The 12983-nt window shown below is 31.7% G+C and overlaps 1 protein-coding gene across 1 annotated transcript in view; it reads left to right on the top strand.

Moving 5' to 3' along the window:
- LOC106463227 (A disintegrin and metalloproteinase with thrombospondin motifs 9-like) overlaps positions 1–12983 on the top strand; it is a 170379-nt gene that overhangs the window by 69751 nt on the left and 87645 nt on the right. Inside the window, exons 8-9 of the mRNA XM_022390671.1 lie at positions 5386–5491; positions 7711–7860. Coding sequence (XP_022246379.1) covers positions 5386–5491; positions 7711–7860 — 256 coding nt within the window. The remainder of the gene's footprint in view (positions 1–5385; positions 5492–7710; positions 7861–12983) is intronic.

Genomic DNA, 12983 nt, shown 5'->3' on the forward strand with positions numbered 1-12983 from the left:
CCATTATTAGTCTCAAAGTGGGTTCCTCGTCATCGAATTTTAACCTATTATATGGTAGTTATCATTAAATAATAATTAGTACAAATATAAAACTGTTCCTTGGTGCTGGTTTAATGTGGGTTTAAGAAGAGCTTCTTTAATTTTTCGTTTGTTTACTTTGGTTTCTATACGTAATACGTTAGTGTTTTCTATGGTTATACTGTGGCTATTTGAGATACGATGTTCAAAAACATGGGAGGGTGATTTTTTGTGTTCACTGAATCTGGTTTCCATTTTTCCAAGTCAAGGCAGTTGTTGCATTGTATTTTATACATGACGTTGGTGTTATGCTTGTCAGAGTAGTTTTTGCATAGTATCGATTTTAGTTTTGTGCCTGGTTTTTGAATGAATTTAGTGTTTATTGGAATGTTATGTTTGGTTATGAGTTTTTTCCAAATGTTAGTTATTTTGTCGCTGATATCTGGAATATACGGTATACAGCAGTTTAGTGTTTTGTTGTTAGTTGTTTCATTGTCTTTCGGATTATGTTGTTTTTTTGTTGCTTCTTTGAATAATTCTTTCAACGGTTTTTTAGGATATTCATTCACATTGATAAAGATCTGTTTTAATTGATTGGCTTCTTCTTTAAGGTTGTCAGGTGAGCAGAGTCTTGTGGCTGTGTTTATTAGGTTTTCTAATATGTTGAGTTTTTGTTTTGTTTGATGTGCCGAGTTCCAGTTAATATACAATCCAGTATGAGTGATTTTTCTGTGGATTTCTGTTTTAAACTGTGTATTTGTTCTTGAGATATTGAGATTTAGAAATGCTAGTTGTTGATCTTTTTGGTATTTACTGGTGAACCTAATATCTGGGTGTATTGTATGGAGATAATGTGTTTGAAAAAGCTACGTGCGTGTTCTATAGATCTGAATCTGGCAAATGTATCGTCTACATATCTGTACCAGTTTAGTGGTGGGTGTAAGGCTGACCTGATGGTTTGAAATTCAATCTGTGTCATAAAAATGTTGGTTAGAATAGGTTGTCACCTATTGTCCATACTTAAGTCATTTATTTGTATGTAGTTTTGGTCGTTGAACATAAAATTAGTTTTAGAGGTGGTTGCTGGAGATGTTTATGAGTGGGTTGGGGTATTTGATGTAAAATTCTAATGCTATGTTAGAGGCTTCTGTGTTGGGAACTTGATGATGAACTAAAAAGGTCGAAACGTTATTATTTGCTTTGTGCTTTTTAAATAAAACTTTTCTATACCCATATCAGCCGTCTCTACATATATATATATTATCAACTTTTGATCATTGCTAGCTTTACATTGACAGAGGTCCAGTTTACTGAATTATACGTAAAAACATTGGTTCAAATACTAATAATGCAGTAAATAATTTGTAAGAGACTTGAGCTATGACATAAAACGTTCGTCGTTTACACTTGAAAACAGTAAGTTCATTGATTATGTTTAGAACAGTGTCATATTGTGTTTCTTGTAGTTAAGACAATGTGAGGATTAGAACACAACAATAAGCTCTGACCATTTTCCCTAATTATTTGGCAATATTTTCTCCTCATTATTTTTTTTTTGTGTGTGGTTGTCCTAACATTTGGTGTCACTCTTAGATTGAGATCTGTTTAAGTCTACTAATAATCTACAGTGTTACACTTCTTCCCAATTTTAATATTTTGAATAAAAAATGAAATAAGTCGAACCTTTGGAAGTTACCTAAAAAATATTTTATGTTCAAGCTACCTATGCCTGATGAAAGCTTAAATATTTTTAGTTACAAACATCTTAAATAATTACATGAAGCATAAATATAACAGCCAATTTTGATAAATTATCGGACTTCACGTTTATACAGAACTTTATCAGTTCTCACCTCTAACATATTAGACCTATAAATGTCCGATATAAAGAGTGACATTTATTATTATTTCTTTTTTCAGTTTCATCTGAGTCTCATCTTTTCAAAAGTTGACCTTGTATAGTAGTACTAAAGTATTCTAATTATGATATGCATTTCCTCCACAAAAACGTGCTTGGATCAGCATCATTAATCATTCCAAGTACAGATGGCGTTAATGAGTGCAAAATATTTAAAGGTTGGCTTGTTGAAAACTAGTGTAAAGTTTGTCTCTAATATCAGTTCTGTCTTAGTAGGAGTGAAAATGATATGTCGCAATGTTTTTCTTGTACTTTTCCTTGACAGACATTTTACTTCACTCGTGGGTAGTTTGTGAACTGTACTAAGGTTAGATTTCAGTCAAACAACAAAAAGATTAGTTAATTTTGCAGAGTTTTCTACACCATTTATTCAGTACCTTTCATGACAAAAAGCAAGAGAATTCTAAACAGCTATTCTATGTTTGAAATATAAGTAATTACACCTAATCTATATTCTGATGATACTTATATTTGAAATTTAAAGAAAATTAGTAAAACAAAGTTATGTTAATTATCCACAGTTGTACTGAGATCTGAACAATACTAATTAAGTGCCTCCAGTAGCACAGTGGTATGTCTGCGGATTTACAATGCTAGAAACCGGGTTTCGATACCCGTGGTGGCAGAGCACGGACAGCCCATTGTGTAGTTTTGTTCTTAACTTCTAACAAACAAACTAATTAGGTAAAAGAACATTCAGGCACAATGAAAACTAGATGTATTTCATTTTTGTTTGTTGTTCTACGGATTTATAACGCTAAAATCAGGGTTTTGATGTGACTTCGATGCTATAAAAACACAAACACAAATACATTTTTATTTGCTTTTTAATCACTGGAAAAGAGATAAAGAAACCACAGAAGTTATATAAATGGCAAAACATAATGTCCAGAGAGGACATTTCTGTAGAGGATCAATAACGCATTTTATAGATAACATTTTCTGTGACACCTGTTGATGCAACAGTTTTAATTCTTGATATATACTAATTATTATACTTGGGCGAAAAAGAAACATTATCCCATTCATACTATGAAAATGGGCTTAGGAAAATGGTTACCAATTATATTTTTAATTTATCAAAATTCCTTATATATTTGCGCTAATTGTATACCAGAAAGACGAAGAAAAGTTACTCATATACATAATAGTTCTGTTTTTAATAAGAACATGAAGGGTTAGCATATTCCGACTGTGAATCCGGGGATTCTTCATTTGTGGTCCTTTACCACAAAAACGAGCTCTGTACTTGGGAGCTGGAAAAGTGGGCTGTAAAATAATCTGTTTTGAGTGGAAAGTTATTATCTTCAATCAACCGTAAAGTGGGCATGTCATACTGTTGCACAAAAGAGGGACTAAAATTAATTCAAATTAATACTACAGAAAAGGTGATTGTGTAAAAGAACCCCTTAAGCCTCGTGTAATGAATTTTTATAACACATAACAGGTGATGTACACTCAAAAGTTCTATTTTGTAATATTGTGTTGTGTAGCTGAATGGAGGGATATTACGAATTGAAAAAGCATTGTTTATGTACTAATTGAAAACTACATTGAATTAATCTCGATACAATATACATATGTATATGCATATATTTTGCTTAAAACGTTTGGCTCAAAGTGAATGTCCGTAACTGTGCGGTATAACATATTACATAAGCTACTATAGTATTGTTATACATTTTTTTTCACATTCAGACTATTGTAGTATCATCTCATTCATTCTGTTGTTGCTTTACCTGCTACTGTAACAAGAAGACTAACTTACTGTTTCACCAATCCTTATGAATAATGAGTAATGTTGATAAAAAGTAAAAATATATCATAATAATGAATAATTGATTTTAAAATAAATCAGTGTTAATGTGTTATTAATTCTTACCTGAATTATGGTTTTTAAATGACTTAAATTAAATTGATTAAAATTAAACTTCATCCATTAAACACACCATAATGGTGGTTATTCATATAGCGCTTCAACCAAAATTATGTCTGTTGTATCCCAATCTGCCTGAAGAGCCCAATGGTGTAGGGAGAAAGGCTTTGTGGGCACTGGTTATAGAAGATATATTTTAGTAAACTTACTGTTTTACATTCGTCTTTGCTTTCAATCGTAAATTCTTATAATGACGAGAACAGAGAGAAGAAGATGATTTAACTTTGCTGAAGACGATCCCGAAAATAATTTAGCAAACCTAGTTGGGAAACTGATAACTGACGAAATACTGTCTTGAAATAAAATAAAACAAAGGAGTTAATCAGTAAGTAATAATCACAATGGTAGGATTTATTTTATTTTGATTAAATATTTATGAATATAATTGTTATCGCTGTATTTTAGCGCACAGCTCATAATAGGCTATCTGCGCTTTGTCCTTTACAAAAAGTATTTTAGCATTGTAAGTCCGTAAACTTATTGTTGACCCACCGGAGGACTTTTGAACATAAAGCTAAAGGTGTGTTGCTTATGAACGAAATATATTGAAATACATGCAGTGTAGAATTTTATTTCGTACCCTCAATAACCCCTTGTAGCTAATCGATAAATCTGAGAGCTTATAATGCTAAATATTGGGGTTATATACCCGCCGTAAGCACAACAAAGATAGTCCATAGTTTCGTGATTAACAACAAACAAAATCTACCGTAAATTTCAACTGTTTTGTTCAGATTTCTTTATTGTTCCTTAATGTTTATATTTCCCTAAATCCGCAGGTAAGCCATACGAGAATTCTAGACTAACCAACTATTTAATCTATTTTTTTCTTTTTCTAATTTAGCTACCTATCTGACTCGAGACTAAACTTATTTACATATTCTGCTGTATTATTATCATTAATTAACATATATTAGAGTTAATTATCACAATTCTATGATATTTATTTTATTTATTACTATTATAATACTTTAGTATTTCTAATGATATTATGTATTATTACAGTTTGACAGGAGAACTAGAAATACAAATAATGCGAGAAGTAACACTCTTGTGTAAAACAAACTCTTATTAACTACAAAATGAAGCTGCAGGAGAACGGGAAAGGAATACGTAACTGCAATACAAGCTCATTTTATGATTGTTTACTTAAATGACTTTTATTCTCATGAAAGGACATCATTGTTCGGTTTTAACCTTTAAGTAATATACAGTAAATTAAGACTTGTCTGAAATACTAGACATTTTTTCGAATAAATTATTTAATCACTATAGTCGACTGGACTAGTACAGTGACTAAATTGAACTTCCTGCCTGAAATTTTAAATAACTATTGTAAACTAAACTCACTTATCTAAACTTTAAAATGCAGAATAATTTACCACTGCAAATTACAGGTGTATCATAAGCAAAAACAATATAATGAAAGAGGTTCTTCATTATTTCTAGCGTTGTTTATTATTATTTTAGGATCCATAAATGTGAAGATGAATCATATATCTTTTAATTGTAGGTTTAGCTAATCCTGGGATGGCGTGTTCTCGATACAGCAGTTGTGCCATAGTTGAAGACAATGGCCTCAGTGCAGCGTTTACAATAGCCCACGAGCTAGGACATGTGTAAGCATGTCTATGTGGTAACATTATTCCTTCCACTTCCTGTTCGATATCACATTCTCTTAGTGTTATTTCATTATATTGTATTATGTGTAGTTTGTTTGTTTGATTTTGAATTTCACGCAAAGCTACACGAGGGATATCTGCGCTAGCCGTCCCTAATTTAGCAGTGTAAGACTAGAGGGAAGGCAGCTAGTCATCACCACCCACCGCCAACTCTTGGGCTACCCTTTTACCAACGAATAGTGGGATTGACCGTCACATTATATCGCCCCCACGGCTGAAAGGGCGAGCATGTTCGGTGGGACGGGGATTTGAACCCGCGACCCTCAGATTGCGAGTCGAGCACCCTAGCCACCTGGTCATGCCGGGCCATTATGTGTAGTAGTTTCTTTCAAGACGTAACCTTGCATATAACGTTTTTCCAAACCTAAAAAGGCTAAAGCACATTTACCGAAACGCGAATAGTGTTTAAATCCCACATTCCTGAAAAAAAAGTAGGATACTATCAAATATGATCATTTTTACACACTTTCGTAGAGTCTGGAAATCATTTGTCATTAACGTGTATATACTAAACTGTCTGTGATTTCCGGTAAAGAAAAATAATGTATATTTAACAGTTTTTAAGTTACAAAACATATGTTGATTTCTTTCCATTAAAGTACGGGAATTTTGTCTTCTAATATAGGGATTCTAATTCTTCATAGTTAGGGTAGAATTTTCTTTAAATGTGTATGCAGAATAAGACAGTGATTACAATAGATTTGTTAAAACTAAGAGTTTTACATTTTAGTTAATACTATATGTTTAAAGTTCGATAAAACTACCTAAATCTTCGGCGACACTAATTAATTGGTAAAAACTTTGACAAAGCTGAGAAATTGTTAAAAGTTTTAATAAAAGGTATTTTTAAAAGTTGGCAAAACCGTGCATTTTTTGAAAGGTGACAACATCGGACAGTTATTGAAACAGACTCAAAACACTGTTCATATGGGAACATCTATGATAACCGAAGGTAATTACAAAATTTGATATGATAATTTTTAAGGCTTGGTAACACTGGAACATTACTTTCAGAAATTGTTATGAACTTTGACAACACTGAGTAATTGTTAAAAGCTTTAATAAAGTAAGTACTTTGGGTACAATACTGAAGCCTTTTTTGTATATCTCTGATGTAAAATACCCCCAACCCACCAAACATGCTAGCCCTTTTAGCCGTGGTAACGTTATAAAGTTATGGGCAATCCCACTATTCGTTGGTAAATTAGTAGCCCAAGAGTTGGCGGTGGGTGGTGATGACTAGCTACATTTCCTCTAGTTTTCCACTGCTAAATTAGGGACGACAAGCGCAGATAGCTCTCGTGTAGCTTTGCCCGAAATTCCAAACAAACCGAACCAAAGTGGTGTAAAACATTTAACAGACATACCATGAAAAACTTTTTCTACCAAGCCACTTAACTTCACTACCTCAAACAAGTATCGTTACAAATAGTATTTTAAGTGAAGTTTAGCGAGTAAACCATCCAGAGTAGACAAAGTTAGATGTAAATAATTAAGTGTACGAAGTTATGGTAATGTCTAAAACTTAAGTGTAATAAAAAGTTTTGTACAAAGTACAGAAAGTTAAATAACATTGCATTCACGGTAGTAAAGGTCAACTTGTATTGTATTTTACACGTTTGAAACCGTAAAAAAGAAAAGAAACAGAATGATGGGTGGTTCATAGCATTTATGAAATACAGTTGGTTTAACAAATGTATAAAAAGTCTAGTCATTTTACCCCTTAGAACCAATATATATATATGTATTAAATACGTTGTTGTTTCAGACACCATACTGTTTGCATTAAAACTAAAAGCATAATTATGAATATGTACAAGCATTTTGCAACAAAAAGCTAATCAAACAATTTAATTAAGTCCGTTGATATATCCATTAAGTAATAATGGGGAGTTTCTGTATTATACGAACGAGAAAAATGTTTCTTATATTCACAACATTCTAGGCCTTGAAGTCCAAAATTATTTGGAACTGACATAGGAACTTAGAAGTCTAATGCAAATCAGCTCCCCAGTGAATATACTAAATAATACCAGTAAAGAACGTCATCAATACCTTTTATATGTATTCATAGTTCTAACCAAATAAAGGTTGATATGCATAAAATATACTTAAAACCCTAATCAATAAGATTTCTAAGTAATCATACTTTATAGACTTGGGATTCCTCACGACGATGATTTGAAGTGCAAGAAGTACAGAGACCGTGGTCAACCTTTAAATATCATGGCAAGGATGTTAGACGACCACAGCTACCCATGGGACTGGTCTCCATGCAGTAAGAAATACATCAGTAATTTTTTGGAGTAAGTGTTATACTTGTACTAACTTTAGTCATTAATATTGGATCATTTCAACTTTTTAAAGACATTTCTACGTATAATTGGGAACAAATTAGTTTTGAACTTTGTGACGAATGTTATATTTTGTTTTAACTCGTCACTAAATAAACAAATATATTTGGATTTTTTCATCTTATTCATTTTAATCAAACACGTAGAAGATAGATTAGCTTGTGAATATTAATGGCGTAAATACTTTAGGTAATAATAGTGTATAAAACTTAATATAATGAAAGATGAAACCTTATCGCGTTATAGTGGTGGTATTACAATAATTTTGTTTATATAATAGTATGTTTTTTACTTATTTCTGTAAAATCTGAAAAAGTGTTTTAATGATTTATAAAACTTAACATTGTTGTAAGGGACAGAGTTAATAAACTAAAACATATAAACTACTGATTGTTTTGAAGTAAACAAGTATTGTGTATTACTATAAAATGATTATAAAAAGTACAAGGAAAACTTGACCTAAAATTCGAGAACATTAAAGTAGTTTTTCGTTTTATGTAGCCCCTAGTGGCACAGAGATATGTCTGCAGATTTGAAACGCTAGAAACCGGATTTCGATACCCGTGCTGGGCAGATCACAGATAGCTCATTGTGTAGCTTTGTGCTTAACTTCAAACAATCAATCGTTTTCTGTAATTACAATCTGAAAAGAAATTCCCCCAAACGCTTTTAAGTGACTAAACGTTTAAGTTCTCATGGAGAGAGTGACTAAACGTTTAAGTTCTCATGGAGAGAGAAATCTTACTGTCTATTTGTTTCTATGATGTTTTTTACGCTGTTATCATATTTTAATTAATTTTCATTCCAAAAAGTAAATGTATATAAAAGTCACCGAAGAGTGTGTGAGATTCATGTTTTCAGATTTTAGAGCAATGGTTTCAATTTATTTGCCTGTAATAATTAAAATAATCAACTATAAGTTGATATGCGGGTTAACTTAATAGTTTGGAGAATCAAGTTTGATGTTATTCTATAAATTGCGTCGTAGTAAACATGATGAATTTGGCAGTTGCATTTCTACTACGGCACTAGTTTTTTTTTCTTCTAAAAAACACATGTTAAATATTAATAAACGCTAGGGTGTTGCTTATATTATACATACATACAAACAAATATATTTGTACCATTAAAATGAAATTACTAAGAATAAAATGAATTTGACTTGACCTTTGTGATGTCACAAATAGTGACTTTTCACTTCCAGGGACATAGCATCGACTCGGTATATTTTCCATGCGTGCAAGTTCTTTTGAACTTTCTCACCACTATATCAAAGGTCATAAAATACTACACAAGTTTTGATTAAGCTATGTCATTTTAATCTCAATGCGTACATGCTTAGTTTTGATGCATGCTTTTGTTTCAGTTTTAGAGTCCACTAACCGTGTTAATACTGGTTGACCTTTCTTTTTCTTTCATACGACTCATCTTAATTTTCAGCTTAATAATAGAACTATAACCAAAAGGAAAATCAGTTTTAGTTGCCCATTAATGTCTATTCTAACTAATTTATTTATTACACATATAAAAATGTAAACAAATCCCATAGAAACATTCGCTTATCCTCATGTTTGTTAGTTAAAATGTGTGAACAATATTTTCCCAGATAGTTTTGTAATTTCAGTTACTGAAATGCTTCGTAAAGAGCTTAAAGATTTGCATGAAAACTTTGAAGTAGAAAACGCATTGGCATTTTCAGTTGTGTCAATCGGTAAATCGGGAAAAGAGTTTCAAACTCGTCAGAATTTTTTGTCCTGATTCATATATATCTTGGGCCTCAGCTATGGTCATTCTCAATAATTGGGACTGTTAATTAATTCAAATGTAATTTTTAAGAACAATAAGAGTTTTGTTGTAGAGATTTAACACAAAAATAAAATACGACTGAAACTGTTGTAAAATGAAATAGTTTTATATTAGATATTATGTGTTGAATTGTAGGCTAGATAACAAACAACGTGGCGTTGTGCTTTTAAGACAACACAGGTGCAAAAGTATAAAATATTTCAACCTTGATCTGACGTTACAAAGCTTAGAACAAAACTAACATTCATTGTTTCTAAAATATCCTCTTAATTTTATAATCATGATGATCGTGCCTATAAATCACGTGAGAAATAAATATGGAAAACATGCAACCATCTAGTCATGTTTTTGAAAGGATAAATAAAACAATCCATTTTATCTCTATATAATGTAGCATGAACTTCATAATAGGGTTCGCCCCTAATAGAACATACGGGCAAAAACCATCTTAAAAAACAGACTTGTTCTTGAAACAACTCAAGACCTTCTATCTCAATGGCTAAGGCTGATAAAATATCGAAAATTGTGAAAAAGCTGATTTTTTAATTGTTAGACAAAATTCAAAATTCATCGATTTGTTCTTCATATTATTATTATTCTTGTTCACAAGCCTACAGAAAAAACGGTTATGAATATTTTTAAAAACTAGAAAAACCTACTAAAAACCTCTTTCGCAGGTCATAGGACTGTTCCTATGTTGATTCTTGAAAGAGAAGGAGAGATTTTATCAGTCTTTTTATCGTTACTAGCCAAGTTTCTCTTCGAAGCCATTCAAGCACTGAAGCCTACAAGAAAAACGGCTAGGTATACTTCGCCAAAATTTATGCACATCTACTAAACAAACTCCTACGAAGGTTTTAGGGTTATTTTAAAGTAAATTCTTGAAAGTCCAGATTTCCACCTTCTAAAATTTTCTAACTTCTTCTTCGCTACCAGAAGTCATTCAAGCATCGCAGAAATGTAGAAGTCATTTAACCACCGTTATACTAGTCGGAAATGCTCCATTTTATACCAGTTGGAAAAGCTTCGTTTTGTTAAAGTAAACAATGTATGTATTTATAACACTGTCTCCCGCCTTATCATTATTGGATATAGTTTTACAAGCCGCTACAGAAAAGACGCTTACGAAAATCTTACTGAAACATGGACAATAGTAATGAATGCAGTATTGAGTATGTCATAGGGTAGTTTTAAAATTAATTCAATTGCCTACGTATTTTCGCCCTGAAACATGGACAGTAGTAATGAATGCAGTATTGAGTATGTCATAGGGTAGTTTTAAAATTAATTCAAGTGCCTACATATATTCGCCCTCAAACATGGACAATAGTAATGAATGCAGTATTGAGTATGTCATAGGGTAGTTTTAAAGTTAATTCAAGTGCCTACGTATTTTCGCCCTGAAACATGGACAATAGTAATGAATGCAGTATTGAGTATGTCATAGGATAATTTTAAAATTAATTCAAGTGCCTACGTATTTTGCCCTGAAACATGGACAATAGTAATGAATGCAGTATTGAGTATGTCATAGGGTAGTTTCAAAGTTAATTCAAGTGCCTACATATTTTCGCCCTCAAACATTTCTCTAAGTCCATTACTTTCGGACATTGAAAAAAATCCGGTGTTTTACTAATGCGCGTTAATTGGAAACTGTCAAGTTGAGTATTCATCATTTCTCGAGTTTGCTGCTCTTCATTGTTCTTCGAATTCGCTGTTGTACTTTGTTTCTACGTGGTTTTCTGCGACTGTTTCAGTGAGTTTTCTAACAGTAGACGATTACCATAGTAGATTTCTCTACTCTTGTGAGTTATTCTAATGATTTTCATACTTCGCTGAAATTGCGAATGCATATTTTATTGTTTTTATAAATATTTTTGTTTTACAAGCCTACAGCAAAATTGGCTGAGTATTTTGCACCAAAACCTAGACAGATGTACTATATTCGATGACGAGGAACCCACTTTGAGATTATTAATGCTTGGAGAGGGCTTGAATGGGTAATGAAGAAAAACTTTAATATAATTTTGACATAACAGCAAATGAACAACGTTTCGGCAAGGTTTTGTACGTTGTACCTGATGATGACAAAACCTTGTCGAAACGTTGTACATTTGCTGTTATGTTAAACTTATATTAATGTTTTCTTCATTACCCATTCAAGCCGTCTCCAAGCATTATTAGATGTACTATATGAAGCGCTTCGAATGTCCATGAGCTATTTTAAAAGTTTATTTACGTGACTATAAATACATTCGGTGTTGGTGTGAACGGCTTACTTTGTACTCGACGCTTGTTAAACACGTAATTACATGAAACATCAGGCACAAAACCACCTGGTTCAGTAAATAATGATTGGATCGAAAAAATCCAATGCAGCAGTAAGCGATTAAAAATCATGTAACATTCAACTGAATGCATATACACGTATGTAGCTTAAAATTTATTCTCAACAGATAGACATAAAAACAAGATAACAAAAAATCGTTAATATAAAACAAGGAATAGGAATCGTCAAAAAAATACAGAAATAAGTTGAATCAAAATGCAAATAATATATTTCAAGCTAACAGCCAGAGACAAATCTAAAAAGTAAACAAACTAGGTTGGAAATAGTGTCTACATTATTTCCAACGTAGTTTGTTTACTATTTTTTTAAAGTCCCTAGTTGTAGGCTTGAAAATATAATATTTGCATTTTGATTCAACTTGTTTCTGTACTTTTTGACGATCCCTATTCCCCGTTTTGAATTAACATTTTTAAATTATCTTGCACAATTAACTCATTATACTTAATATCTTATCCTAACTTATTAAACTTATTATATGGACAACATATTCGTTAACACAATATTGAAAGTACATTTAGTAAAGGTAAATAATGTAATAAACGGATAGATTTGTGAGCTATTGACAAATATATATATATATTCTCAGTTGATAGTCAGATATAATTAAAAAAAAACACTTCATATTCAACATCGTTTAAATATATATATATACATTAATCCCTTTGTACTTGTTTAAAATGTTGCGTATATAATTACTCTTTATGTGCCACTGACCCACTTAAGAAGTATCTGTTTATAAAATTGTACTTGATTATACTAGGTGGACACTAGCGTAATGTTAGTATTTGATTCATGGTTTTAACTATTTCAGGGGTATCCGAATAAACAATTTTAAGCACTGTGCCTCACTGCTCTGAATATACAAAATGGCAAACGTTAACTTTTGTACCAAAAAGAAATCAAAACTCTCGCTTTAATA

Source organism: Limulus polyphemus, unplaced genomic scaffold (genome assembly GCF_000517525.1).
Source record: "Limulus polyphemus unplaced genomic scaffold, Limulus_polyphemus-2.1.2 Scaffold1353, whole genome shotgun sequence".
NCBI classification, from domain to species: domain Eukaryota; kingdom Metazoa; phylum Arthropoda; class Merostomata; order Xiphosura; family Limulidae; genus Limulus; species Limulus polyphemus.